Source organism: Castor canadensis, chromosome 5 (genome assembly GCF_047511655.1).
Source record: "Castor canadensis chromosome 5, mCasCan1.hap1v2, whole genome shotgun sequence".
NCBI classification, from domain to species: Eukaryota; Metazoa; Chordata; class Mammalia; order Rodentia; family Castoridae; genus Castor; species Castor canadensis.
In genome coordinates this window covers 3,577,826-3,595,320 of record NC_133390.1, presented here as the reverse complement: position 1 = coordinate 3,595,320, position 17,495 = coordinate 3,577,826, and the positions used below count along the sequence as shown (strand labels likewise).

At 49.0% G+C, this 17,495-nt stretch overlaps 1 protein-coding gene across 3 annotated transcripts in view; it reads left to right on the top strand.

Annotated features, from left to right (window-relative positions):
• The first annotated feature begins 2,287 nt into the window (after positions 1-2,287).
• Abcg1 (ATP binding cassette subfamily G member 1) overlaps positions 2,288-17,495 on the top strand; it is a 63,848-nt gene continuing 48,640 nt past the window's right edge. For 2 of the 3 annotated variants that reach the window (XM_020185428.2, XM_074072603.1), the window contains exons 1-2: positions 2,288-2,445; positions 8,705-8,948. In XM_020185428.2, the coding sequence (XP_020041017.1) occupies positions 2,404-2,445; positions 8,705-8,948 (286 nt within the window). In that variant the 5' untranslated portion in view covers positions 2,288-2,403. Of the gene's footprint in view, positions 2,446-8,704; positions 8,949-11,508; positions 16,762-17,495 lie in introns of those variants that run through there. The other variant, XM_074072602.1, reaches the window with a different exon arrangement.

The following is a 17,495-nucleotide window of genomic DNA, read 5'->3' as shown; positions in this document are numbered from 1 at the left end:
GTAGTCCCCAAATTTCACAAGAGATGCTGAGAAATTGGCACACATCCAGAAAATGGGGAGCAGGATGAAAGGGCATGTCCTCTGAACCCAGTTTGGAGAACTGGGGATGTTTGAGCAGAGGCTTGAAGGCCTGGAGAGATCATTCACGCCTTTGCTGCCTAGTAAGGCCTGCACCACGGGGTCAGCCAAGCCCTGGAGAAAGCAAGAAGACAGGACTGAGTTCTTGGCTCTGGCAGGTCTCAGACCAGTGCACCCTGAAGCTTTCTGTTACCAAAGACAACATATTTCTCTAAACAGTCCACTTGGAATTGACCTCTGTCACTTCCAACCCTGAGTCCTGATACAAATGTCACAGATCTGGGCAACTCTACCATTCTACCAACTTTATCCCATCTCTGTTGTGATTGGGTATAAGAAGAATGTCATCAGTAAAGTCTAGAGTTGGATGCTTGCCATGTGCCACCGATGGTGGGAAGTGCCTGTCCTATGTCGTATCCCATGCAGTCAAGAGTTCGAGATAAGTGAGGACCTGTAACAGAAAACCCAGCAGCCAGAGCCACACCATCAAAGACAGGTGTATCTCCCTTCCCAGGCTTCTACCTCAGGCTCTGCACTGTCCCCTGGGCAGGTCATTCTCTGCAGCCCAGCAAACATCAAGTCACATCTTCAGTTACTGACCAACCACTGTGGCCAGGCTGAATGGAGTCAATTTAGTGGCTGAAGCCAATAGGCCCACGTGTGAGATGAAGGTTGGTCGTTCTTGGTGGAATCACAGGGCCGAGAACTGGGGGCAGGAGGAAAGAGGAGGAGGAGAAATTTCCAGAGGAAATTTTGGACACATTTCTGGAAGTAAGAATGGATATTTGTTAGAACATAGATACCTATGGCAACAGGCACCCCAATTTCACAGGAATTCTCTCCTTATCGGCATTCTATGACTTCTCTGTTGAATGTCAGCCTGTCCCTGGAACAAGTGGTGGGCCCCGTCCCCAGAATCAATGCACCTTTCTCTCTCCCTTGGAAGTTGCTGTATTCAAATCTTCTTTCTAGAGAACTCTGGCTTTGTCAGCCTCCTTGTTCAGTATGTTTAAGGTATCCCTCAGCCTTCTGGGCCTGTCACTAGATAGAAACACCTGGAACACAGTGAATTTCCTTCCTCAGAGCCAAGGTAAAGGAGAGGTAAAGGATTCACTCCTCAAGAGAAACTGCTCAGACAAAAGTAGGCCTCTCTTCTTTACTGATGATCTTCCATCCTCTGATTTGAGGGGGAAAACTTGACCAAGGGTACCAACTTGTGGGCGTGACATCCACCTGCCTGCCCTCTTTAGGTGAGGACAAAGTCAGAGGCTCTTGCACCGAGGGGTGATGGAGAGGGTGGCACAGCTGTGCTGGAGGTGAGACAAAACATTCCTGGGTTTGGTCCCAACATGCAAACAACTGAACAAAAAGCATTAGCTCCTGAGATTGGGACTAAAGAATGTCTGTCGCCATGGTTATCAGGAAATAGCGCACTTTATGTAATGAGGTCTTCATTAGACGCCAGGTCACCCGATAGTCCAGTCTCGGGCCAGATGAGAGTGTCCGAGTGTCATTCCTTATGCAGGTACATGAACACAGCTGTGCAATAGGCACTAGAATCCCCTCTGTCTTTAAAAATGAGTCTTTCCTTGGGGAAGGGATGGGGGGCACAGACGGAGGTCTGGGCCTCATGACCTAGCTGGCGATTGCTCGCCAGCACTTAGCACCGCACGTGGGCACAGCAGCGCTGCGTGTGTGAGCGCTCCGGGCCTCAGTGTGGGGGTCACCCCACACTGGAGCTGTGTGGGTGTGAGGCGGGGTTGTTGGAGCAGTCATCTCTTCTTTAGTCCTACGTTCTACCCAGCTGAGAGGTGCCCAACAACGACAAAAGAAAAGGAAAATGAAGCCACCAGCCTTCACCCTCGCTCCCCTCACGCCCCTCCTTCCCCACCCTCAAGGCTGCTCCCAAAACTGGAGGGGGGAGGTTCTCTGAGCCAGGACCCCCGCTGTGTACCACGTGGGCTCGCCCAGGTCGGCTGTGTTACAGCCCCAGAGAGTTCGGGACCCGGGATCTCCCCGCTGGAGATGGCCCAGTGGACTGGAGCTTGGCGGCAATCAGCCTGGAGCTGGGGGCTCCGGAAACCTGCAGAGCGGCTCGATCGCCCCCACCCCGCAGGAGCAAAACAAGAGCACGCGCACCTGCCGGCGCCCCGCCCCCTCGGCGCTGACCAATCGCGGCGCGGGGCGGGGTCGGGCGCGCCAGGCCCGGAGCCCTAACCCGAGCCCGCGCGGGGCGCCGCGGCAGAGCCAGGAGCCAGCGCAACCTGGTAGCCGCAGCCTCGTCCCCGCCGCCCGCAGCCTCCTCTCTGCCGCCGCCCCCGGGGCATGGCCTGTCTGATGGCCGCTTTCTCGGTCGGCACCGCCATGGTGAGTGAGCGCATCCTTCCACCGCTGGGCTGGGTTTCATTTTCAAGGAGCGCCAGAAACACACAAAGCGCTGCACGCCGGTACTCACATCCGCTGCCTCGGAGCGCGTCCTCTGGGCGCTGACCCAGGGCGCTGGTGAAGAGGGTCCGGCTCCGTTCGCTCCCCGCCCTGGCGACTTGGAGCCTCGGGATGCTCCTTGCGCTGGCGGAGGATGCCCGGGAGGTGGAGGGACCAGGAGAAGGACGCGGGACAGCCCCACAAGTGGGCAGATGGCCTTGACCTCGTCCGCTTCTGCGTGAGGGGTTTGGGGCCTTGGATCCCCGGGGCGTACTGGGGAGGGGCCGATCCCGGTGCTGGCGCGCTGCTGTGGGCTTGGGTAGCGGGGACTTCTTGCGCCACCCTCGGGAGCGCCGGGCACAGTCCGGGGAACAAAAGGGGAAGCTGCTCCCTAAGAGCCGGGGACAGCCACACGCGAAGGGGTGACGGAGTCCCCGGGGAGACAGAGAAGGGGCGAGCCTGGATCCTTCTGGCTGTCTTTCTGCGCGAGCTGTCCCCGGGTGGGGACAGGAGGCGCGCATCTCACTCCTCTCAAGAGTACCAGCTCTGAGGCGAATATGGGGTCCCGGCGAATTCATTGCTAGACGTAGTTACCCCAAGTGCGAGTCCCAGGGGGTGGTCAGACATCTGCCCCTGCGTGTATACTCGTGCCGGAACGGAAAAACACATTGGACTGCCCACAGCCCACCTACCCACCTGTCCTCATCCTAGGGCCTTTCACTTGTAAGCCTAGCACACCGACATTGCAGTTAGGGACATATGCTAGATTTCAGACCATCTAGAGTACAAATAGCGAGTCTTCTGTGTCCAACTCGGGATCATCCCTTTCCCCACCTATCTATCTGTGTATTACTATCCGCTGGTTCTTCCCCATAGGCTGTAAGCCCTCACCCCCGCCCCTCCCCTTCATTTCATTTTAGCATCCTGTATTTGAAGTCAGCAGGGCTCAGCAGGATTTGACCGACAGTTACCTCTTGCTTTGAGCTCAAGAGGAAAAAAAAGTAGCTGGCTTTGTGCGCATGCTCTGCTCTGACACCCGCATCCTATCGTTGCAAACAGGTTACTGTAGAACCTACTGAGCCGCGCCGGCTCATTATATAATGAGTTCGTGTAAACGGATAGAATGGGACGAAGATACTTGTTAAGACGGTTGCTAGAGGGAAGGGTGAGCCAGGCTGGGAGACCCAGCTCCTACCTCTGGGTTTGCTCTGTCTTAAGCAGAAGAGGCAATGGGAAGAAAAGAAAAAGAAAAGCCAATCGTCTTCTCATGGCATTTGTTTTTATCTAGTTGAATGGGTAACACTTGGGAATTCTTCCTTATGCCTTGTTCATATACTTGGGATTTCTATTATGCTAATGGGAGATTTAGATTATTGGCGTTCAGGCAGGTAGAGGAAGTTTTGGATCTTTTGGGTGCTGGGCACTTAGAGTCCTGGCAGAGCTGCAGGTGGCTTGTATGTGTGGGAAATGAACCAGAATGTTTTAAGATACACATTTTTCTTACTAATTTTTAAATGTTATGGTTTGATACAGCCTCAGAGCTCTCGTGTGTTCTCACATGGAGGTGCTAATGACCGAGCTTATTTTATCAGGGAACCTTGTTCTATTTTAAAAATCATTTTCCTCCCTGAAAACTGGCACTTTTGTTTTAATGTAAAATTTTCTGTCTGTCTGCAGCCCTGAACACACCAATCTTGTCTGATCTTACAATTGAGCAGCGTTGGGCCTGATTGGTACTAGGATGGGAGACCAACTGGGAATACAGTGATTTAGGCTTAGTCAAAGAAAAACCAAGTTAAATTTTAAAAAATTCTCTACAAGTTACAAATAGCCCTCAAGAAATTCCCAGAATTCTGAGTTTTGCTTTTCCATCACTTCTCTGCCCTGAGGACTGACTGGTGCTGACTGAATGAGCCAGAAGTCTGAGTAGAGGCCTTGGAGGGTGGCTAGAGTATACACGGGAGCAGCTGGGGTCCCTGAGCTTGGGGGGAGGCACTCAGGAGTCACGTGTTCTTAACGAGATGGTGGCTTTTGGAGTTTTGTAGCATTTTGAGTGGCCACTCAAGTGCAATCTGTCCTTCAAGCTAAGCTCAGGGTGTGCCATTTTGGGCAGTTGACATAAGGATTACAGGTCTGTATGTCTTCCTTTGATGTGCCCAGGATGGCAGGATGTAATGTCTAGGTGGGCACCATGGCTGGCAGCAGTGGAGCAGAGAAAAGAGAAAGAACCATGTGCCAACACTTTGTGTGTCTGGCTTCTCCTCCCTTCCCCTTTCCTAGCTTTCCCAGGATGCTGAGGCAGGTTTCCATCCTGGACTGCCTCTGAGGACAGGGTTTCACAATGGCTTGGGGGTGGTTTTCTGGCCTCTGAGGTATTCCCCAGCCACACAGGCATCTTCACCAGCCCAGCATTTAAACTCAACTCCCCGCCACTCTGCTCTGCGCCAGGAAAATGTGCTCACAAACGGCCACCCAGAATGGTCTAAACAGGGTCTTCTGAGAATGAACCTCCAGGGGTGATCACTGCTATTGGTCATCTGTTTCATAGACTGTGTGTGGGTCAAAGCCAGAGCCTCAGGAACCTGGGACACGGCACAGTGAAGGAGATAAGCGGGACAGAATAGGTGTTTGTTTTATTTTTAATGAGCTCAGGAGGCTGAGGAAAAGCTCACAGTAACCTACATTGCTGGCAGTGCTTATCTGAGGCTATTTCCAGAGAGCTGGTCTATTTTGGAGTGACAGGCCACTGCCTTATCACTCAGGTTTCTGTGATTTTATTAATTGGGTGAGGCCACTGGACACTCATGGAGGGAGGGTAGGACTGTGTGCATTACTGGGGGCGGGGAGGTGTGGAAGGGTGGGGCTGTACAATTTCCTAAGTTTTCTGTGGCTTTTCCTGTATCCCATGATCAAGAGGCACCCACACACTTGTGACCTGTAGAGAACTAAGCAGCACTCAAGCTTTGTTAAGGTGGCTGGGGGAGGCCAGCTCAGACTTGGAAGCCCTAGGGAGCCGGACCCCAGCCTAGCCACCCCCTAACTGAGACATCGTGGACCAGATAGATCACATTAGCGCTGCGAAGATGGTAAGAGCACCATCATTCTAGGCGGGAATTTACTAGGAGAGCTGTCATTGCTGAGTCAATAGTCGCTATGGTTTGTAGTCACTTACCTACTATGCACCAGGCAGCACCCTTTAATACTTCACATCGTGAATACCTGACTCTGGCTCTGACACTCAATCCCCAATCAGTTGAGTCACCCAGCTGTGTCCTACTGGCTAGGCATCCCCGTTACTACCTGCTGGTTAGACCCTCCTCCCCATCTCACAGCACTGTAGGTGATGGTTGCATTCTGTAGATCTGGGCCTGGCACCCCCTGTGTGGGATCCCTCCCTGGCTCCCCATTGACCTCTAGACAAAATGCAAATCCTTTCACAGAGTTCCCCAGCCTTTCACCATTTTGATCCTTTATCACTCTAGTCTCATTGTATGCTCAAGCACCTGCTGCCTCCTGCCCTCCTCCCTGTCCTACCCCCCTGAGTTTTCTAGAGGTGTCTGAATGCCTCCCCCATACACACACAGCTCCCCTACAGGGCCACCATGCACCATCTCACCCATCTCAACTTGCTAATCTCAGTTCAGACTGTATTCCTACAGACAGTTTGTCTTAAGCTCCCTACCTCAGGGTCTGTTCTGAGTCTCCATGGCCTTTGCCTCACCCTACTGTGATGGCCCATTTTTTCACCTGGGGCTCAATCCTGAGCTCGCTGAGTCTTGTTAGCTGACAATTGAATGAGTGTGTGAGCGACTGCATGGGCTTGGGTCTAGTGGAAGAGCCAGGATGTAGGTATGATACCTACTACAACTGGTGGATGGATGCAGGAAAAGAGGGGCAATGACCATCCAGCCCAGTGTTCCTGTGGCTTTCCTCAACAAGGAAGGAAGTGACCTGTTCCTGGGCTTCCTCAGGATTGGACACCTGTGGTGGGTGCCTGCCATGAAGGATGAGCAGTCCGCAGCAGCTGAAATCTGAGGGCCAGGAGACTCATAACTGAGAGAGGTTGCTGGATCAGTACTCCCTCCCCTCCTGGGTTGGAGTTAGCCTGAAGCAGGTTCTGGCTTAGAACCAGCACCTTTAACCTTCTGCTTAGCTGGTAAGGTGGGGGTTGGGGTGGACATCGAGAGTGGCCTTAGCTAACTCTTCTTCTCAACATCTCCAGCCCCAAAGCCAGAACCTTGTGCTTCCCAGGCTCCGTTGGGGTCCCTGTGGTTATAAACCGCCAGCAGCTGTGGCAGGTGGATGGGCAGAGGGAAGGCCCCTCACGTCTGCTTTTTGGGGTGGGCTCTGGGCTGCAGAGCTAGGACAGGGTCCTGGGACCCCTTTAAGAGGTCCAGCAAGAGAGCCACGTGGCAGGGGGATGCAGAGGCTCTCTGCAGGAGATGGCTGAGAGGTGTGTGTGTGTGTGTGTGTGTGTGTGTGTGATACATGTGGTGTTTATATGTTTGTATGTAGGTTTACATGTAGGTTTTTTTTTTAACTCAGGGCCTTGTACTGGCTAGGCAGGTGCTCTTGTCACGTAAGCCACACCCCCAGTGCTTTTTACTTTAGTAATCTTTCAGAAAGAGTCTCTCCTTTTGGCCAGGGCTGCCTTCCGACCCAGATTCTTCTGCCTGTGCCTCCCAAATTTCTGGGATTACAGATATGTCCACTGTATGTGAAGCTGCTTTTCTATTACCAAGAGATCATAATCCCCACGCCTACCTCTCCCACCCCCCATTTGTGTTTTAAGTATTCACAGACCCCCAGCTTAGAGATAATGTCTGAATCCTTAAGTACCAATTCAGTTCCATGCCATCAAGGGGACATTCAAATTGGGAAGGTTGCTGGGTTTGTGGAAATTTTTATGGACAATACACTTTGGCTTTATTTTGGAGTTTTATATAACAACAATAACAAATAATAAGCAACTTTAAATTAATAGTTAAAAACCTGTGAAAAAAGAATAATCCCACGTGTCTCTTCTCTAGAATAAATGACAGCATCTCCTGGTCCTAGGGCAGTCAGAGTGGCGTAGATGACCAGGCATGATAAAGGCTGCCTGTTCCAGCACTGCAGACTCTCAGCAGTATGGTGGAGTGTCGTAGAAGACCCGCACTTTTGGCATTTCTCTTGCTTCAGGAGACAACTAGAAAAGTCCAGCATAATGCCTGTCCCCTTGCACTCTGCTGGGTTTGGAGGCTCCTGAAGCTTATCGATTGGGCCAGGGTTGCCAAGCTGTTAGAAAAGCATATCCCTTTCTTTGCATAAATCCGTTTGGGTCTTGGCACATCTGCTACAGTTCATTTGAGTCCCAATGGAAACTTTAAAAGTCAAAGCCAGGGGCTCAGGTTGTGGCTAAGTGGTAGAATGCTTGCCTAGCATGTACAGACCCTGGGTTCCATCCCCGGCACTGCAAAATAAGAAAAAGAAGTCAATGCTTGCTACAAAACATTAAGTGCCCTCGTGATGCAGTGAACATCTCCCTGTGTTTTGATGACTCAAGTTCGGGGATCACTTCTGCTCCTTCCTTGATGGTGGGACTTGGAACAGGTTCTTTAAATTGTGCCTCAGTCTCCTTGTCTATATAATAGAAAAAAAAATATGAACTTTCTAATTCTTTAGTGCTATTATGAAGATATAGGAAGAGATGTAAGCAATTTGGAAAATGTAAAATATGAAGACCAACTCCCACAAACCAGTAGCTCACAGGATGTTATTTCTCCTGAGAAATTGTTGTGAGATTACACAAGGAATGCTCTAAAATAGCCCATTTTAAATAAAATGTTTACAGTCACACATGTTGTAGGAGCCTTGTGTCTTTATTGAGGTTTTTACAAGTGGACTGTAAAGAGGTAACTTTCCATGGTGGCCAGTCTTCTTCATTGAGGAAAATGATTCATTTAGGATGCCTTTGTGATTAGATTTTATGATTCCAAAATAAGACCTGTAGACCATTTCAGCATTTTATCTTAATGATAGTTTTACTGGAGGAAAAGTGGTACTCACCATCACCATCCTACTCCTCTGCTGCCAGAGGCCTCTTGCAGAGTAAGAAGTGTCCCTATTAATAATCAATGACCCTAAGGCTATTGGTGAGTCTCCATGTTTTAGTTCCATGAAGCATATAACACACCTTGCTGCTTCTGCCTCATTTCTCTAGAATGCCAGCAGTTACTCTGCAGCCATGACGGAGCCCAAGTCAGTGTGTGTCTCGGTGGATGAGGTCGTTTCTAGCAATGTGGATGATGCTGAGACGGACCTGCTGAATGGACATCTAAAGAAAGTTGACAATAATCTCATGGAAGCCCAGCGCTTTTCCTCCTTGCCTCGGAGGGCAGCTGTGAACATTGAATTCAAGGACCTCTCCTACTCTGTTCCTGAAGGACCTTGGTGGAGGAAGAAAGGTAGGGAGAGGGGTCATCTTGGTTGAGGAGTTGGAAGGAGCCTATGAAGGAAGCCAAGGGTTTTTTGGGAAAAAATCTGGTTTGGAAGTTAGGAGGCTGAGATTCTGTTCCAGTGCTGTCGCTGCCTTACCCATTGAATTGCTTTGTCCTTGGCTTCTTCTCACCTATCAACTGAACAGGTTGAACGAGGTGATCTCAGATGTCAAAGTGACCCCAAAATTCAGGGATATTATTGCACTATGAGTGTCCCTTTTTGGAAATGTTTGGGGCCAGAGTATTTCATGCTTTGGATTTTGGAATATTTGAATTTGGGGGAAGGGACCCAAGTATAGACATGACATTCATCAATATTTCATATACCCCTTACATACATCCCCTGAAGGTAATTTTATATCATATTTTTAATGCACCTGTATTTTGGTCGTGACTGTCACATGAGGTTAGGTATGGAGGTTTGTGCTTGTGGTCCTCAGGAAGTTAAGATTTTGGAGCATTTTGGATTTGTGGCATTGGATTAGGAGTGTTCGGCCTATAGACAGAATTTTGCAGAGGTGCTCAGTATGCATGCACTGGTTTCTGGCCTGTGTGCAGAGGGTCTTCATCAGTGGATGCTTTGTATTACTTTATGTCATTTTTCAAGATGGAACCATTTTCTAGCCATTCAGAGAAAAACAGAAGGCAGGTGTGCTGCCTCCCAATTCTGAAGCTTTAAAAAAGCAGCCAGGGGCCTGGCATGACCTCCTCCTTTTTTTCATGTGAGGAGCTTGGAAGGACTCTTTAATTCGTGATACTTGTGGGCTGTTATAAAATTATCCAGGTCAGAAGTGGGCAGATGAAGCTGAGGAGGTCGCTGAGAGCCACACAATCCAGAACCTTGCCCTAGGCCTGAGGCATGTGGAAGGGAACTGAAGGCTGGTAGTTCGAGTCTCCCAGCAACTTTTTCTAGCTCTAGACTTTCAAAATGTGGAGTGTTCATGCCACCCAGGGTCAGCACTTGTTTCCCATCCTGATCTGTTTCTCTTTTTGGACCCCATTCTCCATCTTCCTCTGCTCCACGATCACATCACCCAATCATAAGTGGACCCATCCTTCAGGTGGGGGCAGCTGAGGGGCAGGTCAGATGTCACCAAGAAACACTGGTCTCTGGTTTCTATTGAGTCTCTGAAAGCAACTTGGAAATCCAAGAATTTGAGACAGCCAAAGTGACAGGTACTACTGGAAGACTGATTTTTTTTTTTTTAGGTATCCCAACTTAAATCCAGACTCAACCCTTCTTTCTCTTTGAAGACCAATCAAGACCCTGTTTTGATTTTTCCTTTTCATCTCTTCTCTTCCCTCTTCCTTTTGTTTTGCTTTTCTACCCTCTTGAAGCTAAGCCTGTGAGGTCGTTGGGATGCAGTCTGGCCTTGGTTGTAAACACAGTTTTGGAACCTTGATAGACTGATTCCCAGGACCTGTGAGCACAGAAGTTGTTGAATGATTATACCTGTGTTTGCACAACCAGAGAACAGATTCTGTCCCCTCTCAAAGGCCGATTGGATAGCTTTGTTATCTGACACTTGCATTTTTAGACCATGCCAGCCTGTTTTGTTAAGAAGGAAATTGTGCACCAGGTTCAGGTTTGGGCCCATTCTTTGGAGCCAGTTGTAATTTCAACACAGGAGCATAGCCTTTTCCTTCTCAACTGAGAAGATTTTAGGGAAAAACGCACCAGTGAGCCTCATTTGTTTGTGTAGATAAATTGTATCAAACCTGTGAGAGGCATAGAGTGATTTTTGTCCTTCTGTTATGTTTGGGCTGAGAGATGTCATCATGAGAGTTGACAATGTAGGATAAACACCCCATAGGATGAAAATGGCTTGCAATTTACAAGTGCAGACATGAAAATTCTGTCAGTGTCTCAGTTTGAAACCCAGCACACAAAGCCTGGCACAGGAGGTGCTCAGCCAATGGTGTTAGAAAGCATTATCCTCCTGACTTGGTCACCCCAAGTTCTCTAAGTGTTAAACTGGTCACATTCACCGTCAAAGTCAACAGGTGATGGCTTTTTTTCCCTGGTGTTGGGGATGGAACCCAGGGCTTTACGCATGCTAAGTAAATGCTGTATGTAGCATGGAGCCACATTCCCAGCCCAGGTGATGTCTTCTGTGTGAGTCAGGGCCACAAGTGTCTATTCTCAGTGGCCCTCTGGGAAACTCAGCCTGGTGGCCACTAAGTAGATAATGCCCTATAGTAACCTCTGTGGGCTCAGGCAGGGGAGGAGTCGGAAATGGGCCCTGCGGGACTTACCCATGAGTCAGAGATGGGAGATGAGTTGATAGGACCTGGTTGTTGGTTTCTCAACCAGCAAGGTATGATTTGCTTTGTGTCTTCCTCCCTAGTTCTCTTCTTCCTCCTCATTACCAGCAACCGGCTGTATCTTCTCTGTCCCTGCCCTTCCTCCCATGTGCCGGGTCCTCGGGCCTACAATTCAGAGTCTAGATGGTTTACCACCCCGGCATGAATTTAAGGTTGGAAATAATTGCCCATCTTCTCACTGGATATAAAGGAAACGGAGGCTGGGGGTGGGTTAGGGGCTTGTCTACACTCCTGACCTAGCAAGGGGCAGGCCTGGGACTACAGCATTGATTTCACACTCTGTGCAGGCACCACAGTAGCCATGTCTCACCTTAGCATGAAGCTTTCTGGGGTGCTAGGTCCTCCCAGTAGTCAGGGAAGTAGGGTTCTGCCTGGAGGCTCAGGTGCCCCAGGGAGTGTCTTAGTGGATTGATTGGACCATTGTGCTAGAGGCCACAGCCAGAAAGGCCTAGAGTTTCCCTTGCTGAAGGGCTTTAGTTGCCAAAGCCTTTCCCCATGCTCCCTGCTCTCCAATTACCAGTGTGCATGCAGCCAACTCAACTTGGGGGCTGTGTTTCCCCAACTCAGAACCCCACCAGGATGAACAGAAAAGTATGCGTTAAACTTGGACCCAGGCACTGGGGCTGCCTGAACTCAAGGATTCCCCCTTCATATGCCCTTCCCCTCTGTCTCTGCTTGTCTGCAGATTGTTTCCTTTGTCCTCCCCTGTGGTTCTTCCTTTTCCTGTTTTTGTTCTTCTGGTGGCTTATGACCATCTCATGGCCCCCAGCAATGACTGATGAAGCTGAGAGATCAAATCCCAGCCACTCTCTGCATTTCTCCTTCCTCATGGTGATGATTTTGGTTTGGCTTCATCTCTGTGTGGCTCCAAGGTGACACTTGAGCACAGGAGCAACTTCCCTACACTGTCACCTGATTAGTTTTGCTGTCTGCATCAAGGTTGATTGTTCTCAGCTTTTAAAATTCAACTTGATGTGTCGAGTTGACTGCTGCAACAGCCACCCCGGGGCCAGATGCCACCTCACTGCTGGAGGTGAGTTTGGCACGTCTAAGAGGAAAGCAGTTGTCAGAGCATCTGACCCAAGTACTTCGTATTTTGGTGAAGAAAACAAAAGCCCAGGAATAGAACATTTAGCCAAGGTCACAGTTAAAGCCGGGACCCAGTCATTACTTTCCATTACCAAGATGCTGGACCACTGTGTAGACTATAAGGAAGCCTCATAGGCTTCCTTCCAGAACATGGTGCTATGCACACACTTGACACTGAACACTGCACCAAACTGGGCCTTATGACTTTACTTACATTATAAACTCCTCCATAATTACCTTAAGGAAAGCAGACAGATTAAGGGAACTTTGCCATACTTAAAAGAAAGAGGATGAGGGAGTCAGAGCAGTAGTTCTCAGGAGATGCCAGGCTGATTCTTTATCTAAGACCTCGACAATTGCTAAGCATTGACTATGGTGTTTAACAAATATCTCCTATTTTCAATTGTAGTTACATTTTTCACCATGTGATTAATGATGTCTTTGGAGGAAAAACTAGATCGCATAATAGATTCCTGGTAGAGAACATAATTGTGAAAGGAGCTGTTCTCAGGAGGAAAAAGGCACACCCCAAGGAAAATTTCACAGGCTTCTGATACAGTAATTACCCTCCCTCTAGGACTCCTTACACATAGATCCAGTTGATGGGTGAATGACTCAGAACAATATGGCCTTTGGTGCCGCCACATGGTCTGTTGTGTCAGGGGACATAAGAAAGCAATCTCGTTCCATTGTTTCCCTTCACTCCAGTGTGGCTCCTGAAAGCATCTTATGCTTCCTGTGAGGCAGACACTATTGTTAACACTGAGGACCCTTGTTAAGAAGAGAATCCATATAAGGGAATTCCTAGATGAAGATGATGGTGATGAGATTTTATACAGACATGGCTCTGAGCCCATTCATGCAGGGGCCTCACTTTCATTAGGGGTACGATTGGCTACAAGTAACAAGGGGGTAACAATGTGTGCTGTCTTGACCCCACTGTCAGCACATATGGACCTTTTCCATATATAGCAACTAAATTAGGGCACTTCCGCAGTTTGCTTAGAGGGTTCTGTCCATTCTACCATGGACGGCCCTGACATGAAGCTTGGAGACCACCCAAAAGAAATAGCAGTAGGGAAGATGGGATGAGAAACCAAGTCTTCTGGGTTTCAGCAAGGTCAGTTACCCTTGAGGAACCTCATAAGTGCTCAGTGGGCCACCACAGGCAGATGCAATAATTAGGGTTGCCTTGGTTTACTCTCAGTTTCTTTCCTTTTCATTGGTCTGCTCCCATGCACTCACTGTTGGCCATTGATAAGGATATATAAAAAATGAGACCTCTTGAAACTATTCCAGGAATGGGAAGACGGGAGATGAAGGAGAATGATGGAGGGGGTGAATTTAACTCTGATACATTGTAAGAACTTTTGTAAATGTCACAATGGACTTCCAGTACAACAGTAATATGATAATAAAACAAACAATAAGGATACATGAAAGAATTCCATACTTCTTTGGAGAAATGCTCCTGTTCAAGCTCCATGACAGTGAGAGGAGCTGATGGATGGGTCCAACCTGCTTTCTTCCCAACAGGTGAGATGATTCTTAGAAATTAAATATACCTCCCCAGATTACCTTATGATGAAATTCAGGCTGGGAACAAAAGTAATCACACCTGGGGCTTTAGAGCATTTTCTTTCCTGTTCTTCAGGCAGGCCGTTGTCTCCACATGACCACACAGATGAAATGGAATACCACCTTCTACTTTGAAACCCAGCCCCCAGCCTCAGCCTTGCCAAACCCAGGAAGGAGTTAAGCCTCTGGGCAGCTCCATATCAGATTATGTATATTGGTTTGCTTCTAAGCTATAAAAATACTTTTGCATACCCTTTTCAAATTAAAGTTTGCTTTCACTTAATTTCCGTAATTACTTCACAAGGCTTGTCATTACAGGCAGGCTAAAGTGAGGGGAATGTACCAGTAATAAATCCCTCTTAGGAATTCCATTAGGAAGACTGGATTCCAACCAAGTGCTGGGGCTCCTGATGCAGCCACTGTAGCAGGGACAGGACGGGAAGCTGGGTGAAGGCAGGCCAAGATGATCCTCAGGACAGCACCCGTTTTCTGAGGGCAGACAGCTCAGGGTTGAGGGGACTGATGGTGAAAGAATCATTCTTGAGCTTCATGAGGACCGTTATGCTAAGGTGGGTTTCTTTTGACTCCAAAAGGAAATTCCTTTTAATGATTTGGCTTTGTCTTCATTTAAGGCTATAGTTCATCTTTAGTGCAGTGTGGTGTCTGTCCCCAGTCTACTTGCAAAGATTCTTTATTGTGGCTTGGGATCCCTTAGAGTGCAATGGGCTTAGGTTACCTTCATGAACTCGGAGGACCAGAGAGCTGCTTTCTTCCCCACTGGGGCCAGTACTTGGGTTCTCATTATTTGATGATTCCCAGAGACAGATGAACAGACCACCTGCTCAAGGGCAGTACCATTGGTGATAAGGTCTCCTAGAACTGGTCTGAGCCTCTGCCTTAGGGGCCTCATAATAGGCTTTGAAACAATGTTGGGAATGAGCCAGCTCTCAGCAGACTCCCAGGATCATGCTCTCAGCTGTGCTTGTTAGTTTACAAGGAGAGTTCTAGAATTCAGGGCTCTGGCAGCCCTCTCCTGAACCCACTAATGGAAGCCAACCATCATTAGCTGTGCTCTTGAATTAGAGGTATGTGTTTCCACAGTATTGCGCCCTCAGGTTGAACAGCCTGTTGACACAGTTTACATGCCCTGTTGACATTGGCCTTAGGGGCGTCTCTTCTCTTCTCTTTTGACCCTCTGATTGGCTGGCTCTTTATTCATGCTAATATTTTGTCACTTTCCTGGGTGCTCCTGTTCTTGAGCCAACTGTCCTCTTCAGGGTGACTGCAGGACTGTGCTCTGCTCAGTGGGCATGCATTGATGTCACTGTTTCACTTTCTGAGCACATTCTTGCCATGCTCATTTTCCCCCGGGATGCCTGCCTTCTAGTCTTTAGCACCTCAAAATAGGCTTATATCTGGAGAGCTTCACATTCTAAAACTGAAGTCCTCCCTTTAAACCAGAACCTAATCTGCAAATTCAAGAAATAAATCACAGGTGACATTTTGTTGAACATGAAACCATTTCTTTTGTTTATAAATTGGCAAGAAAAAGATATTTAGTAACCACACACCTGTTCCTTGCCAGTTCAGGTCTAGAATCAACTGATTGGCTTATTTAAGAAACCAAGGTAACCACGTAGATCAGATTAAATATATTTAGAAAGACCACACTGTACAAAGTAGAGTTTTGCCAAGGGCACATTCTCTATTGGAGTCATGCTGATGAAGTCCACAATGTGCAGAAGAAAGTGTACCTTCAAACCAAACATACCTGATGCCGGCGTTTCTGCTCGTGAGTGAGAAAAGAGCAGTCGCCAGAGTCAAAGATGGTGGCCGATGCACCTGCCATCTCATCTGATCAGTAGCTAATAGTTTCATTTCCCACAGTGCCAGCTGTGTGTTGTTAGTCACCTTTGTGCTGTGGGGTAAATGGCATTCAGTGTCAAAAATAAGACATGCCAGAGTGACTTCAAGGCTGTGATTAGGCCCTACTGAGACCTATATTTAGAGTCTGAGTCTTGGAGCCACCAGGGGCCTAGGTGCTGCCCTAGTCTGACCTCCCACACGGGGAGCGAGCCCTCTTGCACCATTCCCGGATGGGGTCAGCCTCTAGAAGCATGTGAACCGCCAGCAACCGAGGCTACTGGAGAACAAGACATGCTTGAACAACACTCATTCTTAGAAAATGAGTTGAGTTGAAACCCAGACTCAAGCAATGTTCATTAGTGGCCCTGAGTTCTGCTTTTTTGCAACACTGTAGAACAAGTAATCTTGATCTTGAAATGTGCTTACAGATTAGGGGAGAGGGGGAAGCCTGACCAAGTACAAAACATGCATCAAAATTCAGGGCTGCCTTGAAAGGAGTCTGTGGACCTTGGAGGTCAGGGTCCTCCTTTGAGAGGTGCACATCACAGAGGCAGTGCTGGGCTCCCTGCCAGAAGGTTCTTGCTCTCTGATTGTAAACTGGGCAGGGTGGAATCCTATGGAAGAGGAGCCTATGAGTCACCTTTTCTGTTCCTTCTACTGGCTCTGACCAAAAATCCCTCACCCTGATACCCAGCTGCCTCAAAAGTGAACCTTTTGGCATCTAGTTTTATGGGATTTCTCAGCTGTCATTTCTTCCCTCCCACTTTTTTGGAGAGAAGTGTTTGTTTTTTTTTAATTAAAAATAACTGATGTTTACTGAGCACAAGCTGTTTGCATTAGCACGTTGGTTCATTAAGTGCTTGGGGGAGCTCCATGGGACTACCTGATCCGGAAGAAACAGAGTGGTCAGGACCACTTGCAGGTAAGGCGCAGGGGAGGATTCAGACTTAACCCTCAGGTCCAAACGCCCTGCCTCTCAAAGGGATACTCGCTGTCATTTCTCGGATGTCATTTCTCGGATCTGCATGAAATGACCTGTGTTAGCTTTTTCCTTGCCCTGGAGATAAAATCCAGGCACAGTGTGTTGGGGGCAGGTGACACAAACGCCTCTCTGTATACTGGGGGGAGGGGGCGTCCGGAAAAATTTCTGATGGGCTTGGACGGAGGGTTGGGAGGTTTGATCTATGGCCCGTGTCCAGAACCCCTCCACCCCCACCTGGCTAGGGACTGGCCTGGACCTCTGCTCGCCCTCCACTCTGGGGTTCCAGACGGTCAGTTCAAGGGACAGTTGTTCAGGTTGGTGGTCACCTACAGGCTCCCAGAAGGGGAGGCGCTGGCCAGCTGAGCGGCATTCAAGGATGGAGTGGAAACCCTTCTTTCTCCGGCGGGTGCAGCGCTGACCTGCGGGCCTCTCGTGAGTGCGCGGTCTGCTCCCACGTGGCTTCTGTTTGCTAAGATGCAGGTTTGGTGAGAGCTGCCTGGAGGATTTTTTTTTTTTTTTTTTCGTAATTCTGAATGACTGACTAGGAGGAAACGCAGGTAGGTGGGCGGGGCAGGTGCGGGCGGGGCAGGTGCACGCCACCGTGCGTGCGCAGTACTCGCCCGCTCGCCACCGCCGCCCGCGCCGGGGTTACTACCGGTCAATGCTCGCTAGTA